At 48.2% G+C, this 22,774-nt stretch overlaps 1 protein-coding gene across 8 annotated transcripts in view; it reads left to right on the forward strand.

Moving 5' to 3' along the window:
• The first annotated feature begins 75 nt into the window (after positions 1 to 75).
• The window catches only part of Lrrc56 (leucine rich repeat containing 56), a 24,778-nt gene continuing 2,079 nt past the window's right edge, over positions 76 to 22,774 (forward strand). Inside the window, exons 1-12 of one of the 8 annotated variants that reach the window (XM_017803564.2) lie at positions 76 to 1,244; positions 2,007 to 2,078; positions 4,339 to 4,529; positions 5,659 to 5,746; positions 7,057 to 7,117; positions 20,123 to 20,219; positions 20,293 to 20,493; positions 20,997 to 21,147; positions 21,586 to 21,744; positions 21,825 to 21,889; positions 22,129 to 22,265; positions 22,479 to 22,612. In XM_017803564.2, the coding sequence (XP_017659053.1) occupies positions 4,353 to 4,529; positions 5,659 to 5,746; positions 7,057 to 7,117; positions 20,123 to 20,219; positions 20,293 to 20,493; positions 20,997 to 21,147; positions 21,586 to 21,744; positions 21,825 to 21,889; positions 22,129 to 22,265; positions 22,479 to 22,612 (1,270 nt within the window). In that variant the 5' untranslated portion in view covers positions 76 to 1,244; positions 2,007 to 2,078; positions 4,339 to 4,352. The remainder of the gene's footprint in view (positions 1,245 to 2,006; positions 2,079 to 4,338; positions 4,530 to 5,658; positions 5,747 to 7,056; positions 7,118 to 20,122; positions 20,220 to 20,292; positions 20,494 to 20,996; positions 21,148 to 21,585; positions 21,745 to 21,824; positions 21,890 to 22,128; positions 22,266 to 22,478; positions 22,613 to 22,774) is intronic. The other 7 variants (XM_008854389.3, XM_029556786.1, XM_029556785.1 and 4 more) reach the window with 7 other exon arrangements.

Here is a 22,774-nt window from a genome sequence, read left to right on the forward strand (position 1 = left end):
CGGGGCCTGCGCTCGCCCCGCCCCGCTACGCCCCGCGTCCGTCGGTCAACTCGAAGCGGCGGGTGATTGGTCGCGCGCCGCCTCACAGCGTCCTGTTGTGGTTGGCTGAGCAATCCATCCGTCAGGAGTCGCGAGTGGTCGGGACTTCCTGTAGTGGCGCGCGGTGCATTGCCCAGACTGCTTCCGCAGTGCTGCAGTCAACTAGTGAAGATTGGTTCCGAGGTGTGCAAGAGAGAGAGGGAACTTTGTGCCTACGAGCCTGGGATGCCTTCCGAGCGAGGCAGACTTGCGGAGCTTGCTACGAAGCCCCCATCCGACAGCCGCACTAAAGCCCTGGAGGCCCTGGGGCCCACCGAGCGGAAAGGTCATTCCGACCGCTGACGCGTGAGACCCGAAGGCGGAAGTCCGCCCTGAGCCCTGGCTGCCTGTGCACCTAGGCGCTGGTGGAGCGAGAGCCGCATCCCAGGATAGCGTTGGCCGAGTCCCTGCGCCCGCGCGCAGCCTCTCTCGGGCCTTGAAGGAGACTACCCCCACTATGAGCAGACTCCCTCAGCTCCCCTACACTCCAGATCCCAATCCTGCAGCATCTCACATTGTGCTCCATTTGCAGACCGCCCCCCGGAAATCTGAAAAGTTGGAATGGGAGTGAAGTGTTCCACCCACTCAAGCACATAGTTCCACCAGTGTCAGACGAAGATGATATGTTTTCAACATTATTTTGAAATTTCAAAGAAATGAGTAAGCACATTTTCATTAGAAAACCTACAGGCCTTTACCCAGAGGCCTATCCCGCTAGGCCTCTCCGCACCGGCTTGGTGCCCCGCCTTCCTGGGGACCCACGTGCACGTGCTGCTAGGGATGTGAGCCTGGCTCGGCTGACGCGGCTAGCAGGCGGATAACCGAGAGCAGACCAGAATCCCCAGCAGGCGTCTTCACTGCGTTCCACTTGTCGGGGGCGACTCCCCTCACTCGGTAAACGAAGAAACCCTCCTGCCGGGTCTACCGTGTGTCACGGCAACCGTTGCTAAGGGGCGGGGCTCTGCCTGCTGTTGTCCCGGAGGCCCGCGGCTCACGAAAATTTGGGTATTCAAATAAGGCCCCACCCCCGTTGCCATGGCGCCAGGGCCGCAACCCCATCGCTGTAAGGGTAGGGGAGCATGAATTGAGAGAGCGACTGCCGCGGTGGAGGGGCCCAGGACTGCGCCTCAGGTATCGGGCACTCCTGCCCATCCCCCCACCCCCAGGTGAGAGCTCCACACTGCTTCTCCATTTCCCTTGTGTTGGTGGAACCAGGGCGGAGGAATGGGGCTCGCATCTTGTAAGGCAAGCCACACTCAACTGAGTAAGTAATAAACCATGGAGGGCCGTGGAAGGCGATCCCTCTTACTAGAGAAACATATCTGGGAAGGACAGGTAGGAATTGCAGGAATGAGGGGTTGGCCAGTCGAGCCTGGATGGAGGACAGGAAGGTGACTTAGGGAGAAAGGGATGCTGTTCTGGGCAGGAAAACTATGCCAAAAGACCCCGATTCCAAGATCTGGGACCAAACGCAGACCCCCGTATCTTTGGGGACAAACAGCATGTGAACCTGTGGCAGAGGTGAGTAGAGGCACCATAAACTCCTCCTGAGGCCTGGGAAGGAACTCAGGAGGGGCACGGTGCAGAAGAGGTGAGCCTATAGGGTATAGGAGATAGTTCAGAGGAGCAGGTCCAGAACCCTTTGGGAATGGAAGAAGCAGGATTTGGTTGAGCACCATCCCCTAGTTTGCATTGGGAGTCCCACTGAGACCAATGTTTTACCACCTGTCTGTCTTACTCTTTTTTCTGAGTCACATGCCCCATCAAGATGGTCACAGGGAGTTCAGGACAGTCCCCTGCCCCCAAGAGACCCCTCCACCTACACCTGTACTTTCTTGTTTCTAGCTACTGTGACCTTGGGCAGCTCAGCCCAGGTACCCCAGAGCACAGTGATCTAGCCAGTAGATTAACATAACTCTCTCTTACAGGTGTCACATGTAGACACATGTGCCCCCCCTTGCCTGGATGTTCGACCTACAGCAGGAGGCAACTACCTGCAGGTGGGGGCTCAGTCAGTGAAGGAGGTGGGCCAAGGGAATGTTTGCCATCCTGACCCTGAACCTAGTAGGCTCAGAGACCATCACTAAAGGAGGACCCATGGTCAGAGTCTGGGGCTGCCTACAGCTTGCTGCTGGTCACTACAGGTGACTGGCCCAGCCAGCATCCCTAGGCTCACAGCCTTTGGTTGTTTGTTTTTTATTATTTATTTATATTTTGTGTGTATGAGTGTTTTGCCTTCTTGTAAGTGCACCATGTGTGTACAATGGGGAGGCCAGAAGACTGTGTCAGATCCCACATGGCAGCTAACAACCATCCCTAACTTCAGTTCCAGGGGATCCAACACCTTCTTATGACCTCCCACAGGCATTGCACTCATGTGATACATTTACATACATGCAGGCAAAACACACATACACATAAAATTTAAATTTTAGTTAATTAAAAAACTTTTATGTGTATGTGTGTATTGCCTGCATTGTAGGTAAGTGCACCCATGTCGTGCAATGCCCACAGAGGTCAGAAGAGGCTATCAGAACCCCTGGGACTGGAGTTACGGACAGTTGTTAGCTGCCATGTGGGTGCTGGGATTCGAACCCGGGTCAACTGCAAGAACAGCCAGTGTTCTTAACTGCTGAGTGATCTCTCCAGCCCCAATTGGTTAATTTTTAAAATAGGCTTGGTAGGTAGTGTGAGCTTGTAGTCCCAGCAGTGGGGAGGTGGAGACGGGAGGAAAACCCTGGGACTTGCTGGCCGTCCTCTTTTGCCTACTTGGTGAGCTCTAGGCCAATGAAAGACCCAGCCTCAAAAAATAAAAAATAATTTTAGAGCCAGGTATGGTGGTGCACACCTTTAATCCCAGCACTGAGGAGGCAGAGGCAGGCAGATCTCTTTGAATTCAAGCCCATCCTGGTCTACATAGTGAGTGCCAGGCCAGCTGGGGCTATAGGGAGACCCTGTCTCAAAAAAGACAAAAATAATAATTATTTTTAAAAATTAAATGGTGCCTGAGGTACAGAACTCAAGGTAACCCTCTGGCCTCCTCACACACATGCACACACATACTAGAACGTACACATATTAAAATACTACAAACTGGATAAATCGATCTTTTTTTTTTTTTTTTTTTTTTTTTTTGGTCTTTTTGAGACAGGGTCTCCCTGTAGCCACAGCTGGCCTGGATTCACTGTGGAGACCAAGCTGGCCTCGAATTCACAGAGATCTGCCTGCCTCTGCCTCCCGAGAGCTGGGATAAAGGTGTGCACTACCATGCCAGGTGAAATCAATCTTTTTCAAAGATACAGAACTGGTGTTCTAGTCCACTTTTGTCAATTGCAGTGACAAAGCACTCTAACCAATACCAACTTGGGTGGAAAGTGTTTATTTGGCTTATATCTCCCAGGTCACAGTTCATCAGGGAGCCCAATGTAGGAACTCAGGGCAGGAACCTGGAGGCAGGAGCTGGAGCACAGGCCATGGAGGAGCTCTGCCTACTGGCTTGCTCCCCTGGCCCCTGCTCAGCCTGCTTTCTTATATAACACAGACCCACCCACAGTGGGCTGGGCCCTCCCACATCACTCAACAATCAAGAAAATACCCTACAGACATGGCCACAGGCCAGTCTAATTGAGGCAATTTCCCAACTAGGGCTCCTTCTACCCACGTGTGTCAAGTTGACAACTTAAGCTATCCAGCACACAGGGGCCGAGAGGTCACTCAGTGGTTAAGAGCACTGACTGCTCTTGCAGAGGACCTGGGTTGTATTCCCAGCACCCACATGGTGACTAACAACCATCCTTAACTCCAGTTCCAGGGGATCTAATGCCCTCTTCTGACCTCCATGGGCATTGAACAGCACAGGTGCACTTACATACATGTAGGGAATACACTCATATACATAAAATAAAAATAAGAAATAAAATAAAAGATACAGAAAAGGACTGGGGAGCATTGACTGCTCTTGCAGAGAACCCAGGTTTGATTCCCAGCACCCACATGTTGGCTAACAACCATCTGTAACTCCGGTTCCGGGGGAATCCGACACCTTCTGACCTCCGTGGGCATTGCATGACACAGATGCACTTACACACATGCAGGCAATACACTCATACACATAAAATAAAAATAAAAAATTAAAAAAAGAACCAAAAAACAGAAACAAAAGGAGGGTGTCAGCACAAGTTTGAGGCTAGAGGAGGGGACTTGGGCCACAGATGTTTGCTGGAGCAGAAGTTAGGAGACTTTGCCCTCTGCCTTTCCCAGCAGATTGGATGTGAATGGACCCAACCTGGGATAGATCCCAGGGACCTCGGCCAAGTACAGCTAGTGTCCAAGTACGGGAGCTGAGCCAGCAGGGACTAAACAACCCCTGCCCACAAAGCAAGGAACTGGACAGCCATGGGGACATCCACAGGGAGCATCGGGTGGAAGAGTACCTATCACCTGCCCAGCTGGTAAGTGATTGGGGCCCGGGATTCTGCCATAGGAGTCTTCATGAGGTGACATCCTAGCACCCCTTCTGTTGATACCTGGCTTGCCGTCAACTAGGTGCCCTCTACCTTTCCAACCTTTGAGCCCCCTTGCCAGCAACCCCAAGTGATACAAGCATCCGTAGGTATTGAGATCACAGACAGAACTGTTGGGCCAGGATCTTATAACTACTGGCTGAGGCGCCCTGTACCCAGGGGGCACCCCTTGCTCAAGCATGGACTGTTGCAGCAGGGAGGACTGGGGGAAAGCATAGTGGGATGCTGGAAGGGACAGCTGATCATGGCCCATGGACCCCCTTCCTGGGCCAGGACTCCTCTTTTTCCTCCCAAACTTCCTGAGGTGGGGGCCATCCTTGGTGTGCTGACTGTGCATGGGCAGCAGGTAAAGACTTTCCTCCAAATCTAATGTGGAAGCCCATTGGTGCACCCCAACCCTGAGTCCTAAGATTTTTCAGAATCTACCTGGGCAACCCTAAAGCTCCCAGCATTCAGAATTTGGCGCCCACCTGTAGTTGGTTACCATGTCGGGAGAGGTCCAGTTTTATAGCACCAAACAGGTCCTCCCTCAAAATAACTGACCTTGCCCACCCAGCCAGAATCTGCATGTGCTCTCCAAGGTTTCCACTAATCTCACAGCACTTGTAGCCTAGGGCCCTGGAAGATCACACCTGAATTCCATACACAAGAAGACAGTCTTGTCTAGCACATCCTTGAGAACAGATAGGCCAGTAAGTCCCTTACCCCCTGACTTCCAGTATAAATGTACTTGTGTATCCACTGGTCCAAGTATGCTGTCTATGGGTGCTGCCCAGTGGGGCTCTGGGCTCCAGCTGTATTACTGGGTCTGTTCTGAAAGGTTTCATCCAAAGACTGGCACCCCAAGGGCAGGCCCTTCTCTAGCAGTGTCCCAACCCTCTGACAGTCAAGCAGTTACAACCTCTGTTGACGTCATGCCCACCAGCCAAACTGTTATGGCCAAGATGAACATGGATGGGGCAGGGGAATCACTTGTCACCTGCTCCAGTGGCACCTTACAGAGTCCTCAGCCAAAAGCATGGAGGAAACTGGGAGTGACACCTGATGATTTCTGCAGCAGGCCCTGGCCCAGGTAGATGACCTCCAACTGGTGAGGGTGCTGGAGATGTGTGTGGACACCCGTAAGAACAGCCTGGGGAACTTCGGTGAGAGCCGCCAGTTACACCCATGCCCCTGTGACTGTCACAGCCAGACTTCTCCATGAAGTAATTGTATTTTTCTGGTTATAAATGAAAAGCTAGCAAACACCTTGGACAGCACTTCTCTTTCCTTAGGATTGATCCTTAGAATTGAGATGCATACACAGCTCAGGAAGAGGTTTTATAGCCTGTGTTTCATATTCCCAAATGATTCTCCACAGGCCCACACCCAAACACCTGTGCCAGTACAGCAAAATAGCAAAGGTGCTATGCCCCAGTTACAGGTGCTCCCGCAGCTTCTTTTGAAATGATTTGGAATTTGCAGACACAGTGCAGGAATACTGCATAGATCCCCTGTGTACCCTTCCCCAGCATCCCCATCCATGATTGCCGCAAGGGCTCTATCATTCTCTCCCTCTGACACCTGCACAAGCTCACACACACACAGTGCCTCTTGTCCATTAATACTTTGGTGCATACTTCCTAAGAGGGAGCACACACTCTTACTCAGTATAAAGATCAGAGTCAGGAAAGAATACTGATAACAGCACTCTTGTCTAGACCATGGACTTGATTCAAATTTCATCAACCATTCCAAGAGGAAAGATTCTTGCTGTCCAGGATGGTGGTGCGTTTTATTTGCCTTTCTCTGATTACAAATGAGATTAAACACTCTCCATTTTGTTTGCCTTGGTTTGGGGTTTTGCAGTTAAGCCCTTGACAGCTCCGTGAAGCTGCTCTGTGCTTTTATGAGCTCAGAGGCTACCTGCTTTCTTTGGGCCATGTCACCAAGGGTAGTTTGCAGTGGCTATACTGCACAGTCACCCTGAACCCTTCTTTTCATATTCTGGAGCTCTGCCTCACAAGGCCAGTGTCTCATCCGAAAAAGCTTTTAAAGTAGAGGTTTTCTAGAGCTTTGGGCTTTGCAGGACAGTGGAGGGGAATTCCAGAGATTTGTTATCTAGTATCCCATGTTGAAAAGACCACCAAGGGAGTACTGGACTTGTGAGCAGGTAAGGGGAGATACTCAGGGACCCACCCCACCCATATCAGCTCAGCTCCCCTCTCAGAGTCAATTCCTTGCCCGTGTATGTACCTTCTGCACCTATTTCACCTGTACCATGCTGTACATGGGTGGAAGGGCATATGAAGCTCTGAGGCCCCACAGAGTCAGGCCCACTAGAAGAGGCCATGGGCCTGTGAACAGCCCCCTGGATACTGATGTCTAGTGGGGGTGTGGAGAGCATGAAGAACACTGTGAAGCAATGGGCAGGGTTGTGGGAGCCATGCCAACCTTTCCTTCCTGTGGCTCACAGGAGTGCACCTCCCTAACCTGATTCAATTGAAGCTGAACCACAGCTGTCTGGACTCCCTCAGGTGAGAGCCTGGCCTAGGATAAGCAGGAACTGCAGGAGAGGGAGGGATGAGGACTCCTGGGCCTGGAGATTAGCTGCTGCAGGCTTCCCCTACCCTCAGCACTCTGCACCCCTCCCCCAACCCTTGGAGGGTAAAGGCTACCATAGCATGGTTTCAGAGACATTTGCTCAGATATGGGCTCCTTGGAGGGTACAGAGGGGAGGCTCTAGAGGTAGGAGGCCTCATGGATGGGTCCCAGGTGTCCTACCCTCCAAGTATCCTGCAGTCTTTGACTCCCAGTTTGAACAGCCAACAGTGGGACCAGATTCTGTACATGTACTTCTCACTCCTAGAGGGCACTGCCACCTGTGAGTGACATGACAGACTGAAGGCTGGGGTCTTGGTCAGGGTAGTCACAGGAAATTCTGTACCTGATAATCCAGTGTGCTCTCTAACCTCTGGTAAAGGAAGGAGTTTCTGGAGGAGAGCCCCAAACCAGCCCAGACTTGGAGGCTGTAGAGCCCCTTTAGCTCTCACAGCAACCTAGGGTGTCAGCTGCACCCTGAGGGCCAGGAGATAGTGGAAAGTGGCTAGTGTCCCCAGGAAGAAGAGAAGCTAGAACTACCTCCAGATTGGCCTTCTCCTTGAGGCCAGACCCAGCAGAACATGCATCTCCTGAGCAGGGGCTCAACTGCCAAGGAAGCTTTGTGCTCCCACAGCAGAGTTCTCAGAAAGCAGTTTAAAAGATGACCCTCAAGACTGCTACTGGTTCTTGTCTCACTGGACTGGAAAGAACAAAGCCAGGAGCCTGGCAGGCAGTATCTGGCAGTTGGAGCAAAGAGTGTTTTGTGAAGATGCTACTGGCTCAAGCCTAAAAGGCAGAGGAATTCCAGTCAAAATTCAAGAAAGGGGCTGGAGAGATGGCTCAGCAGTTAAAAACACTGAATGCAGAAGACGCTGGTTCGAATCCCAGCACCCACATGGCAGCTAACAACTGTCCATAACTCCAGTTCCAGGGGATCCGACAGTCTCATCTGCCCGCCTCGGGCACTGCACAACACGGATGCATTTACCTACATGCAGGCAATACACACATACAGATAAAAAAATAAAAAATAGCCAGGCGTGGTGGCGCACGCCTTTAATCCCAGCATTCGGGAGGCAGAGGCAGGCAGAAAAGACCAAAATAATAATAATAATAATAATAATAATAATAATAATAATAATAATAATAAATAAAATATATTTTTTTAAATTCAAGAAAGAGGTGGGGCATGGTGGCACATGCCTTTAATCCCAATACTCAGGAAGCAGAGGCTGGCAGATCTCTGTGACTTTGAGGACAGTCCAGTCTATGTAGAGAATTCCAGGCTAGCCAGGGCTACATAGTAAGACTATCTCAAAAAGAAAAAAAAAAATCTAGAAAGAGGCTATGGATGTGACTCAGTTGATAGAGTGCTTGTCTTTCCTGTATGAGACCCAGCAACACGTACACACACACACACACACACACACACACACACACACACAGAGTTCTAGAAAGTTCTCAGCTGTCTGAATTGGGTTCCAAGTGCAACATCCAGTTGTTTCCAGTTGATTTCTTTACTTACACTGCTGTTTAACAAATAAAGCATTAAAAAGAATTCAGCGAAATACTAAAGATCTACAAATGGAGGTAAGGACAGCAAGAGCTGATGCCTCAGCAGCAGCCACAGAGCAGAAGAGATGGTGAGGGGCCACCTGGTGCTGGGGCCCAGCAGCCCTTTCTAGGTGAGATTTAAGATGAGCCTTCCTAGCTGTGCATCTTAACCAGGGCTCCGTGGTGTTCTTACAGATGACTCTTCCTCCAACTTGACAGAAGTTTTCTAGGTCCAGGTGAACAAATTAGCTCAAAGAACAATAAAGATCTATAAAAAGCACATAAAATTAAATAAAGGATAGAAACCGTAAAAGAGAAGCAAGGTTACAAAACTAAGAAATACTAAAACTGGGCATGGTGGTACAGGCCTGTAGTTTTCACACTGAGGATCAGAACTCACGGTCATCTCTGGCTACACAGCCAGTTCAAGGCCAGCATGGAATACATAAGACCGGATCTGAGAACAACAACAAAACCCTAAGAAATACAAAATACTACTTGTAACCAATCAAAATAGTTCCAAGGAGAAAATGGTCACATCACAAATGTTTAAAATATCCTCATTTCTTTGACCACAGCAATGAAAAACTACGTAGCAAAATGTTGAGTTCTTTCAGTAACTGAATCTTCAGACGTGGCTGGTTGGCGTTGGGAATGGAACCCAGGTCCTCTGCAAGAGCAGTCAGTGCTCTTAACTGCTGAGCCATCTCTCCAGCCCCTTATTTATTCTTCTTCTTTTTTTAATTTTATGTGTATTCATGTATTGCCTGTATGTAGGTAAGTGCACCCGTGTTGCGCAATGCCCGATGAGGTCAGAAGAGGCTGTCAGATCCCCTGGGACTGGAGTTACAGACAGTCGTTAGCTGCCATGTGGGTGCTGGGATTTGAATCCGGGTCTTCAGCAAGAACAAACAGTGTTCTTAACTGCTGAGCCATCTCTCCAGCCCCTACTTATTCTTTTTTTAAAAAATATTTTATTATTTTTAAGTTTATGAGTGTATTGCCTGTATGTGTGCAGTAAGTGCATATGTGTCATGCAATACTCGCAGAGGTCAGAAGAAGACATTGGATTTCCCTGAAACTGGAGTTACAGACTGTTGTTAGTTGCCATGTGGGTGCTGGGAATCAAACCAGGGTCCTCTGCAAGAGCAGCCAGTGCTCTTAACCACTGAGCCATCTCTCCAGCCCCACATGTATTCTTGCACTTTCATTTTGCAGTCCTGTCAGGTCATTGGGCTCCACACATGCATGCACATTAATCTTTCTGGATTTTTTTCATTGGAATTTAAAATGATTTACATACTATTTTGGGTGTATTGTTAGGTTATATATATCCATGCGTGTGGACTCTTTCCGTAAATTGAGGTTTGTTTTTTTTTTTTTTTTTTTGAGACAGTCTCCCTGTAGCTCCAGCTGTCTTGGAACTCACTATGTAGACCAGACTGACTCTAACTCACAGAGATCCGCCTGCCTCTACCTCCAGAGTGCTGGGACTAAAGTTGTGTACCACCATACCTGGCTGTAAATTGAGTTTTTAAGTTTATTCTGCAGTTTCCAATTAGTATGCTGTCAACTACAGACTGCATCAACCAGTTTCAAACTGGCCTAAACTGGGAGAAATTACTGCATATGTTAAGATTTAGGAGGGCAGAAAAAGGAAGGAGGGTTTTTTTTAATATATTATTTATGGGGTTGAAGAGATGGCTCAGCAGTTAAGAACACTGGTTGTTCTTGCAGAAGACCCGGTTTGAATCCCAGCACCCACATGGCAGCTAACAACTGTCCATAACTCCAGTCCCAGGGGACCCAATGGCCTCTTCCGACGTCCGTGGGCATTACACGACACTGGTGCACTTACCTACATGCAGGCAATACACGCATACACATAAAATAAAAATGATGAATAAAATTATATTCCTAACTACATCTATATTTATTACAGTCTACATAAATGCCTCCACATCCATCGCCTCATTTACAAAAATATGAAATAAATCCCCATTATCTATATGGGCAATGGAGGAATAGGTGAGAATCTTTCGTAGTTATGTTTGGTTTAAGCCTCCTCAACCCCCAATAAATACTGATGTGATAGCTAATAGGGGGATTACGGTGGAATTTAAAGAATAAGGGATGTGAAATATGATAGCCAGAGGGGCAACTTTTTGTCATGTGAGAAGTAGAAGGCCACTGAGAATTGGGATGCCTTGGATTACTTCAGGGACTCAGAAGTGGAATGGGGCTAGGCCTAGTTTTATTATTAGGACAATTAAAATAAGTGAGCAGACATAGTATTATGTGTTACAGTGAAATCGTCAGATCCTTAGGTTGTGGTAATTTAGAATGATAGCTAGAAGTAGAATTATGGAGGCAGTTGCTTGGATTAAAAAGTACTTGGTGGCTGCCTCTGTAGAGTGGGGATTAGAGTTGAATATGAGTGCAGGGATAATGGCTAGCATGCTTGTTTCTAGGCTAGCTCATATAAGAATTAGGTGGGTGCTAAGTTTGTGATAACGGATCCGATGAAGATTGTGAGTAGGGTGATGGTTAACACCAGGATGTTAATTAGTATGGGAAGGGTTAAAACCAACATTTTCAGGCTATGGGCCCAATAGCTTTAATTAGCTGACCACACTAAGAGAGTTTAGGACTTGGTATAATGGTAGCATGGAGATTTTTGAAATTTTAGGTTCAGGTTCAATGCCTAAAGTTCTAGAAACAAGGGGATTCAAACCTCTATTTTTTACTCTATCAAAGTAACTCTATTGTCAGACATGTTTCTCTCTATAAGGGGGGATGCTTGCTAGGGTGATTGGTATTGAGATATATCATATACAGAATGCTAAGGTTAGAGGTAGGAAGTTTTTTCAGAGAAGGTGTATGAGTTGGTCATCGCGAAATCGTGGGATGCTCGAATTCATAAAAATAGGGTTGTTAGAGAGAGGGTTTTAAGTATGAAGTTAAGTGTAAATAGTTCTGGGGTAGTTGGGTTGGAAAGAGTTCCAAGGAAAATAATGGCTGATAGGGCATTTATTATAATAATGTTGGTATATCCAGCTATGAAAAATAGGGTGAATGGGCCTGCAGCATATTCTACATTAAATTAGATTTATTTTATGTGTATGCATGTATTGCCTGCATGTAGGTAAGTGCACCCATGTCCTGCAATGCCCACAGAGGACAGGAGAGGCTGTCGGATCCCCTGGGACTGGAATTACAGACAGTTGTTAGCTGCCATGTGGGTGCTGGGATTCGAACCCAGGTCTTCTGCAAGACCAGTCAGTGTTCTTAACCACTGAGCCATCTCTCCAGCCCCAAGGAAGGAGTTTAAAGTTTAGAAATAAGTTAGAGGCAGACCTGTCACAGGCAAAGAACGTGTTCCCTTTATTCAGGGAACCTAGAAAAGCTGATAAGCTCTTCCATGCAGAATGAGTATCTGCATCAATAGCAGAGCAGTCTGGACTTACATAGGAACTCCAATGCACAAAGCTGCAAGAGTTAACTCTCTACCAGGGTCTGGGGTCCTTGAAGGTCTTTTCTCCCAATATTATTTTCTTAGGCAAGTGATTTATCTATAGCACTAAAGGAGGTAGGTGGGCTCCATTAACAGTCTGTCTTAGTCCAGGGAGTGACCAGTTGATAAAGCTTGAGCAAGGCCAGGCTGCCAATTTAGGGCCAGTTAGACACTTTAAGGGATTTATGGCTTTCCCTAATGACTCTTCTGCAATTCACATATTCTATCAGCATTCTGCTACTCCAGACTAAGACCCAATGACACCTCAGTGGAAAGACACCACCATCTCCTGCCTCAGTAGTCAGTCTCATAGCAAAGGCCTGGTGCGCCTATATGGGAGATGGGACCCTTTGTCACTTTGTCTGTGCCTTAGTCCTCAGTACAGAAGAGCTAGGAGAATGTACTCTTTTCTCTGGGGCCACTATAACAAAAGAACACAAATGGGTTTCACCAGCATGTTTGCCTCTAAGGTTGGAGGCAGAAGCCCCAGGTGGGGCAAGATGATTCTTCCCAGACTATAAGGAGGAATCCAGCGTGTCCCCGTTTCTGCAGCCTCTGGCGATCCTTGTCTTATAGAAATATAGACTTCTCCGTGTGTGTGTGTCTAATTTTCCCCATTTCACTATAGGATCCACCCTACTCTAGCATGACCTCCTCCAAGCTAACTACAGTTGCAAGAATCTTGTTTCCAAATACAGTCATGCTCTGAAGTGCAGGGACCAGAACTTCACACGTGACCTGGGGCCCACTTTCACCTGTATCAGGGACTGTGTCCCCTGGGAAGTACAGGCAGAGTCCCCAGAACCCTTCTCTACACCCTCTGGTAAGAGTTGTATCTTCCACTGACGATTAGCTAGGGGCTGAGGTTATAATTGTGGTGGGCCAATCATCTCCCCACCCCCTGACCCCTGCTCCCATGAGACTAGATGATACCAGACTCCTCAGAAGCAGCTTCCTAAAACCAGACCCACATGGGCCTCATATACTACAGTGTCTGTGATTGAAAATACCATCTTGTTTCTATTTGTTGTTGATGATGTTTTCTTTGGGGCTGATAATTATTATTGTTGTTGTTACTGCTGCAGATGTAAAGGAACGCTACACTACTGGCGTGGTGCTTGAGGAAAGATCGCCATTAGGGTGTGGCCGGCCTGGAGTACACAGTGAATTCTGGGCCATTCCGGGCTGCAGAGTGAGACCCTATCTCAAAATAATGAATGGAAGGGTAGGAGAGAGGGAAGGAAGGAATGCCAAAGTGTGTAAGAACTGGTAGAAATAGGGGCTGAAGATGCAGCTCAGTCAGCAAAGTGCTTGCCTGGCATCAAAATGCCCTGGGCTGGACCCCAGCACCATATCAACTAGGCATGGCAATGCAGTCTTAAAATCCTGGCATGTGTGGGGCTGGAGAGATGGCTCAGCGGTTAAGAACACTGGTTGTTCTTGCAGAAGACCCAGGTTCGAATCCCAGCACCCACATGACAGCTAACAATTGTCCATAACTCCAGTTCCAGGGGATCCAACAGCCTCTTCTGTCCTCCATGGGCATTGCATGACATGGGTCCACTTACCTACACACAGGCAATACACACATACACATAAAATAAAAATAGTAAATATTTTTTAAAATCCTGGTATGTGAGAGGTAGAGGCAGAAAGATCATAAGTTCAAGGTCATCCTGGCTACATATGGAATTTGAAGCCAGCTTGGGGTACATGAGACCCTATCTGCCCCCTCCCCAGCAAACAGAGAAAAGAGTGACAGAAACACTACTGCTTTTCCCAGATTGTCATCTTGGTGCATTTGACCTCTCAGCAGGTCACACAGTTCAGGGTCACAGCATCATCACATAATTATAGGGTTGCCGCCTCACTTCCAACCCTCATGTTACTATTTTTTCTTACCTTACAGTGCTGGCCAGGGGGTATTAGCCAGAACTGTGTTAAACAGCAGCAGCAATGGTAGCAGGCATCTGTGGCTAGTTCCTGATTCTGACTAGCAGGTGTCCGGTGTCTCCCTAAAGGCTGATGTAACTGATAGTTCTCAGTTCTATTAAGGCCATGAGCTCCATTAATGGGTTTTATGGTGGTAATTCATCCTGCATCTGGTGTCAACACTACTGGATGTGATGTGTTATTTTAAAGTTGTAATGTTAAGCCAGGCGCACGCCTTTAATCCCAGCACTCAGGAGGCAGAGGCAGGTGGATCTCTGTGAGTTCAAGGCCAGTCTGGTCTACATAGTGAGCTTAAGGCCAGCCTGGTCTACATAGTGAGTTCCAGGCCAGCTGGGGCTATGGGGAGACCCTGTCTCAAAAAGACCAAAAAAAAAAAAAAAGTTGTAATGTTAAAATAACATTGACTTGACAGTTTCACGTCTTTTTCCATCAGCACCATCCTTTAATTTCCTCATATTACATTTATATGATTCTAGAATCAAGAATTGAGTCATAAAGTGCTTCTCCTTTTTCTTTTTCTTTTTCAGTCCCTCTATTTTCTGAAACTTCTTGCATAAGAAAGCATTGTGGGGCTAGAGACATGGCTCAGCAGTTAAGAGCACTGACCTGTCTTGCAGAAGACCCAGGTTCGGATCCCAGCACCCACACAGCAGCTAGCAACTGTCCAAAACTCCAGTTCCAGGGGATCCAACAGCCTCTTCTGTCCTCTGTGGGCATTGCACAACAAGGGTGCACTTACCTACACACAGGCAATACACACACACACATAAAATAAAAATAATAATAAAATTTTTTTTTTTTAAAAAAGAAAGCATTGTAGAAGATAAAAATGATCTATTCCAGGCCGGGTGTGGTGGTGCACACCTTTAATCCCAGCACTTGGGAGGTAGAGGCAGGCGGATCTCTGTGAGTTCAAGGCCAGCCTGGTCTACATAGCGAGTTCCAGGACAGCTGGGGCTACAGGGAGACCCTGTCTCAAAAAGACCAAAAAAAAAAAGATCTATTCCAGGATACTTAGGACACATTTTTTAAAATTTTACTTATGTGTGTGTGTGTATGTAGTGCACTGCAGAAATACATGTACCCACAGAGCCTGGAAGAGGACGCTGAATTCCCTGGACCTGGGGTTACAGGTGGCTGTGAGCTGCTTGATGTGTGTGCTGGGAACAGACCTTGGGTCCTTCAGAAGAGCAGCAAGTGCTCTTAACTGCGGAACCATTTCACTGGTCCCTATTTATTTGTTTTTGAGACCAGGGTCTTGATATACAGTCTGGTCTGGTCTTCAATTCTTTTTTAAAATTTTATTTATTTTTACTTTGTGTGTATGAGTATATTGCCTGCATGTATGTAAGTGTACCCACATTGTGCAATGCCACAGAGGTCAGAAGAAGGCATTGGATTCCCCTAGAACTGGAATTATGGACGTTTGTTAGCCACCATGTGGGTGCTGGGAACTGAACCTGGGTCCTCTGTAAGAGCAGCTAGTGCTCTTAACTGCTGAGTCATCCTTCCAGTCCCTGGTCTACAGCTCCTTAAAAAAGTTTTTTTGAGACAGGGTCTTGTACAGCCCAGGCTGGCCTTGAACTCACTACGTAGCTGAGGATAACCTTGAACTTCTTTTTTTAAAAAATATTTTACTATTTTTATTTTATGTGTATTGCCTGCATGTATGTGAGTGCACCCGTGTCGTGAAATGCCACAGAGGTCAGAAAAGGGCTTCGGATTCCCCTGGAACTGGAGTTAAGGACGGTTCAGAGCCGCCACGTGGGTGCTGGGAATCGAACCCGGGTCCTCTGCAAGAGCAGTCAGTGCTCTTAACTGCTGAGCCATCTCTCCAGCCCCCCCCCCCATTTTTTTTAAACAGGATCTCCCTTGTAGCCCCAGCTGGCCTGGAACTCACTATGTAGACCAGGCTGGCCTTGAACTCACAGAGATCTGCCTGCCTCTGCCTCCCAAGTGCTGGAACTATAGGTGTGCACCACCATACCCGGCTCAATAATTTTTTATGTGTTCAAGTGTGATGCCTGCATGTATATAAGTGCACCTGTGTCATGCAGTACCCATGGAGGACAGAAGAGGGTGTCGTATCCCCTGGAACTAGAGTTACTTCACTGCCATGTGGGTGCTGAGATGTAAACCCAGGTCCTCTGCCAGAGCAGCCAGTGCCCTTAACTGCTGAGCCATCTCTCCAACCCATTCCTTTTTAAAAAGATTTATCTCTTTTTATGTGCGTATGAGTGCTTTGCCTGCATGTATGTAAGTGTACTACATGTGTGCCTGGTTGCAGAGGCCAGAAAAGGGCATCAGGTCCCCTGAAACTGGAGGTAAGGATGAGTGTTGGGAACTGAAGCTGGGTCCTCTGGAAGAGTAGTAAGTGCTCTTAACTGCTAAGTGCTAAGTCCTTTCTCTAACCCATAATAGTCTTTTATCATCTTAAATTGCTGCTGTGGCCAGCCTTCTCTTTTCAAATTCCTTATATTTGCATTATCACTCTTTTTTAAAAATTTATTTTTATTTATTTTTTGTGTATGAGTGTATTGCCTGCATGTATGTGAGTGCACCCATGTCATGCAATGCTGCGGAGGTCAGAAGAGGGCTTCGGATTCCCCTGGAACTGTAGTTAAGGACAGTTTGTAGCCGCCATGTGAGTGCTGGGAATCAAACCCGGGTCCTCTATAAGAGCAGTCAGTGCTGCGGACTGGAGTTATGGACAGTTGTTAGCTGCCATGTGGGTGCTGGGATTTGAACCTGGGTCTTCTGCAAGAACAACCAGTGTTCTTAACCGCTGAGCCATCTCTCCAGTCCACAATTATCTCTTTTTATCCTTGATCAGTCTTGCCAGTCAAGAGAGTCAGCTCTGGGCTGTTCATCTGGATCACCTGGTTGTTACTAGTTCATCATCATTATTTGTTTTCTTCTTCCTTCTGGTTTTTTTTTTTTTTTTTTTTTTTTTTTTTTTTTTTTTGGTTTTTTGAAGACAGGTTTTCCCTGTAGCCCCAGCTGGCCTGGAACTTGCTATGCAGACCACGCTGGCCTGAATCTCACAGAATGCACCTGCCTCTGCCTCCTGAGTGCTGGGATTAAAGGTATGTACCACCACGCCCAGCTTTATTTTTCCCTTTTGAGCTGAGTGCTTGCCTCAAAGTTCTAACCCTCTAGGTTTTTTGTTTGGTTGGTTGGTTGTTGGTTTTTTGTTTTGTTTTGTTTTGTTTTGTTTTGTTTTGTTTTGAGACAGGGTTTCATGTAGCTCATGTTGACCTCAAACTCACTATATAGCCATGACTAGTCTTGAGTTCCTGATTTTTCTGCTCCTACCTCTACTTCTCAAGTACTGGGAATACATCCCTAGCTTTTTTTTTTTTTTTTTAAGAGATAAGGTTAGCAGGTATGGTAAGAGGCAGAGGCAGGCAGGCGGATCTCTGTGAGTTTGAGGCCAGCCTGGTCTACCTAGTGAATTCCAGAACAGCTGGGGCTACAGGGAGACTCTGTTTCAAACAAAGACAAAAAAAAAGGTCTATGTCACCCAGGGTAGCCCGAGCTCACACTGTGTTGCCTGTCTCAGCCTCTTGAGTAGGTGGAACTACAGTACCAGGTGTGCCACCACACCAGGCTATTCAAACTTTTTGATAAGCCCATTTAAAAATCTAGATTTCTTTTCATGTCTGTTATGAGTCCACAAATGGTATATGCTTTGCTTTTTGTCATTCTAAGAATTTAATAGTCTTCCTATTATTTCATATTATACCAAGGAATGGCAAAGCCTAGTTACTTCCTAATACTTATTCCTATGTAACAAGAGGAATCCCTGTTTTCAGCTAGGTATGTTGCCAACTAAAAGAAATAAAGGTTGCTTGACTTCCTTGCATCTCTGTCTAAACATGTGACTCTATTCTGAGCCACATGTTGTAAGAACAAAGATGTGGGGAAGTTCTGAAAAGAAATGGACCAAAACAACAAAAACATCTCAGCCATGAAGAGAAAACTGAAGGCAACACCTCAGGAACCCAATATGATCTACAAAAGACAGGAGTGATGAAAACAGACAATGCTGACTCCATGATGGAGTTTAAAAGAACCACAAAAGCGGGCTGGGCATGGAGGTGCACAACCAGCACTCAGAAGGCAGAAGCAAGCAGATCTCTGTGAGTGTGAAACCAGCCTAGTTTACATAGCAAGTTCCAGGCCAGCCAGGGCTACAGAATAAGACCCTGTCTCAAAAACTAAAAACAAAAATGAATCACAGAAGGGCAGAACCAACTCCAACAAGCTGTCCCCTGACTGCCACATGCACGTGCACACACACTGAATAAAATAAATGTGAAAAATAAATGAATGAATCAGAGATGGGAGCAGAGTAGAGGGAACATATTTGGAATCTCTGCAGAAGTAAACAGATCATGGAAAATTATGTAAAAAATTAAAGGAAACATCAGAAATCAAAGAGGCTTTTAAACAGAAAAGAAGAAACCAGAACATTCTGGACTTCTAGGAAAAGCAAGAAAAAAAGTTCCAATTGCTTTTAAGGAAAAAAATAGCTTTTCTCAAACTTCACCAAAATATTCAAAGGCAGAAGAGGTTGGAGCAGCACTCGTCAGTAGGAAGGCAGCACAGCCAAGACCCTCCCCAGCCAAATGACCAAACCAGGGGCAGCAAGGACCTGTGAGCACCAAGAAAGGAAATCTCCATGAGCCTTCTGAAAGGAATCACTAGACACAAAGTTCAGCAGGGGAAGGGGTGATTAAACAGTCACTTAAGACTGGGTGTGCTAGTGCACACCTGAAATCTCAGCTCTTGAGAGGCTGAAACAGGAAATACTACCTCAAGTTCCAGGCCAGCCAGGGCTACAGAGTGAGACCATCTCAGAAAAAGAGAAAGTAATTTAAGGCAACTGGCAGGATAAATGCTAAATCTTTGCAACTGAAGGACAGACTAAAACAAATGTACAGCCTATGGCAACAGCAGGAAAACCCGGCTCCCCAGAGCAGCTTTGTGTTGGATGAGTCAGTACCAGAGGGATGCAGGGCCACGGAGAAGCCGTGGAGTTCACGAAGCTTGAGACCAGGTGGCAACTACATGAGAATGCAGAGAGCAGTTAAGTGCTACAGGTAGTGCGTCACAGCCAGAGAGGGCAAGGCAGGTCCTCAGTCCCCAGACAGAGCCTCTGGTGTACTGCAGGGCAGTGAGGAGGCCCTATGGCTGCAGCAGACCAGGCAGGGAGGGACAGCACAGGCAGCAGGTAGGGCTGGGCCAAGCCACCAGAGTGAAGGCAGCTCCTCAGGGTCAGACCCAGGCTTTCCAGGGACTAGAGAAGGGTACACTGTAACTGTGCTCAGGAGATTGCAGCAAGGAAAGGAGGGGAGCAGAGGGGACCTCTAAGTCCCCTTCTTCCTGTGCAAACTACAAATACGTCACAACCAACCCTGCACCTGCAGGCCGCTACAACAGGTGCTAGCTTGGCATAGGCTTCTGTTAGCCAAAGACAGAGCCCTCCACCCTGAGACAGCACTGAACACTTAATAGTTACTTTTTGTTGTTGCTGTAACTAAATATCAACACAAAGCAACCTGAAGAGGTTTATCTGGCTCATGGTTCTGGGGAAGCAGTCCGTCACAGCAGGGAAGGCCAGGCAGTAGGAGAAGCTCACAGCTGCGGTGGAAGCCGGCTCACATCTGAGCAGATCCGAAAGCAGAGAAGGAGTGCCAGCAATCTGGTGACTGTCTCCTTTTCCCTGGTTTATCTTATTCAGTCCAGGACCCTAGCCCGTGGGAAAATGCCCATGGGTAGATCTTCTCTCCTCAGCTAAACCTTTCTGAAAATGCCTCCACAGACACATGATGTCTCTCCTAAGTGACTCTAAATTCAGTCAAGGTGACACTGACTGACAATTAACCGTCACACCACTCTGCCTTGCCTTCTGCAGAGATCTGGGTACTTCTCTGGGCCACCTGCAGGTGCTCTGGCTGGCTTGCTGTGGCCTGACTGACCTGGATGGCATTGGTTCCTTCCTGGCACTGAAGGTAGGTCTGCAGTACTTGGGCAAGGAAGGGAGATAGAGTCAGACTCCAGCTGAGATCCCCATGTGGTCCTCAGGAACTTTATGTCTCCTACAACAACATTTCGGACCTGAGTCCACTGTGCCTGCTGGAGAAGCTAGAGGTGCTGGACCTTGAAGGTAACAATGTGGAAGACCTGGGACAGATGCGGTACCTGCAGCTGTGCCCACAGTTGGCCACACTCACACTGGAGGGGAATCTGGTGTGCCTGAAGCCAGCTCCTGGCCCTTCCAACAAGGTTTGGATGCTGAACACCCAGTCAGTATGTGTTGGGAGTTCCCATAGGCCAGGAACCTTGGTGTCCACTTATGCCCCTGGCTTATTCTCTGTGAGCTCTAGCTCTTCTTTCACTGAGGCCTGACAGCCTGGCTCTGTTTAGAACTATCAGCCATATACAAGTCCTTTACCAGCAGCTGACTTCGCATGTACCCACACAGGCCATGCAAGCTCCAAACTCGCTGTCTACCTCAATAGTTGCTGCTTGGTTGTGCCCCAAGCTTCGTTCCACATGCTAGAGGACATCCCTGAACCCTGATCATGGGCCTGGAGGATGAGGGCCCACATCCTGAAAGGGTGAAAGCCCAGTCCCTACAGTCCCTAGGGTCCAGTATGATGGTGCAGTATCACAACCCTTATCTTCTCTGCCCTGCCCAAATGCAGTCAGGAGGGAGCCTCAGGAAATAGCTGGCCTATAGGGCCCACTAGACCTATATCTCTTGTCCTTCTCCCTCTATCCCACAGGCACCCAAGGGCTACAACTACAGGGCAGAGGTGAGGAAGCTCATCCCCCAGCTTCACATCCTAGATGAGGTACCCACCACGTGCACCAACCTGCCTGTCCCCCAGAAGCTGAACCAAGACTGGCTCTTGGTGAAGGAGGCCATCAAGGAAGGTAGCGTACTGGACATTCTCCTTCCTGGGCTTGGTAGGCAGACACTGTGGACCTTACCATTGTGCCCCAGCCCCTCACTCCAGAAGAGACCTCCACCAGTCCTCCAGGAGGACAGGCTTCCATCAATCCCAGGAAGACATACCTCCACCAGTTCCTCAGGCCTTTTAGACCCTCCCAAGCCTTATCTCCTGGTTCCTAGACCATGCACATTGGCTCCAGGCCAGGAAACTCCCCTGTGAGCAGCACCAGTGGGCTTCCCCTTTCATTTGCAGGAGAGAGGGTCTGAGGCTGAGGGTCCTTCTTGGAAGGAAAATGAACCATTACAGACCAGTCCTAAGCCACATACTTTCTTGAGTGATGGGGCTGTGCTCTGTGATGAGTTTGAAAGCTTGCTGGCTACATGAACCCAGTGATCTCTGGTTCTTATCCTGGGAGCAGATTGTTCTCACGGAACCACATGGAAACTTGATCCAACACTACTTGTGCCTGAGACCCAGCCATGGGCCCTGTCCCTGCTGGTCCCTGAGGACCCTCTGTCTGAAGGCTTGCTTTCTGAGAACCCAGCCACAGAAGACCATGCCAGCAACCTCACCCATGGTAACTGACCTGCTTTGACTCAGAAATGACCCCAAAATACCTTGACCCCAAACCAGGCATAGCCATGCCCTCTTCTTCAGGTACTGGTCAAGTCCTCTGTGGGAACCCCACCAAAGGCCTGCGGGAGCGTAGATACCAGTACAAGGTATGACCTCCCCAGACTCAAAAGTGGGCCAGGATCCCAATCTTCCTCCACAAAGTAGATCATCATCCATTGTTTCTCTCCCCACAGTAGACCATCAATACCCAGAGTCCCTTCTTCCATTGAACCACCACCCAGAACCTCCTCCACAGTGTACCAGCAGCCAGAACTACTGGCATGTCAGTGTTTGGGACCAACTATTCCAGGGTCAGGGTCTCCATACCAGCCCTTTCCCTCCCCAGGAATGGGCACCCCTGGACCAGCTGCCCATACACAGCCCAGATCTGGCCACTAACCCCTCCATCCCAAGGCCTGATCCTGCAGACAGCTGTGACCTGGCCATGACTGGACTTCAGGCCTGGAGAGAGCCTGGCTTGTGGTTGGTGCCCTTCTCCCTGCCAGACCTACCACTTTATGTCCTGTCTGGGGTGGTGGGGGAGGAACCTGGGCTGGAGCCTACCTTGGCTGAGAGACCACTGGTCTTCCAAGATGGCCAAAGGAGCAAGAGGCCAGTGATCCATTCCAGTCTCACGGTCATTTGGGATTAGATCTAAGACAATCATGATTGCAGCTCTCCCTCTCCCCACCTCAGCCCCCTCCTCCACAGGCAACTCCAGCAGGAAAGGCCTGCTCAGGTCTCAGTGCAGGACCCACAGAAGACCCATGAAGAGCAAGAAGGCCAGGCTGGATTCAAGATTTCCCCAAGCTCTCCGAGCCTGGACTCAGGTACTGCTACAGTGCCTGAAAGTGACCTGACCCCACCTGGGATTGAGAGCCCCCACTTCAGACCCAGCATACTCTTAGCTCAGCTCCTTCCCTCTGCCAGGCTATGGAGGTTGTGCAAGAGACAATCCTCTGGGGGGGGGGGGGGGGGCTCCTAGCCTAGGG

Source organism: Nannospalax galili, unplaced genomic scaffold (genome assembly GCF_000622305.1).
Source record: "Nannospalax galili isolate Female #2095 unplaced genomic scaffold, S.galili_v1.0 scaffold507, whole genome shotgun sequence".
NCBI lineage: Eukaryota > Metazoa > Chordata > Mammalia > Rodentia > Spalacidae > Nannospalax > Nannospalax galili.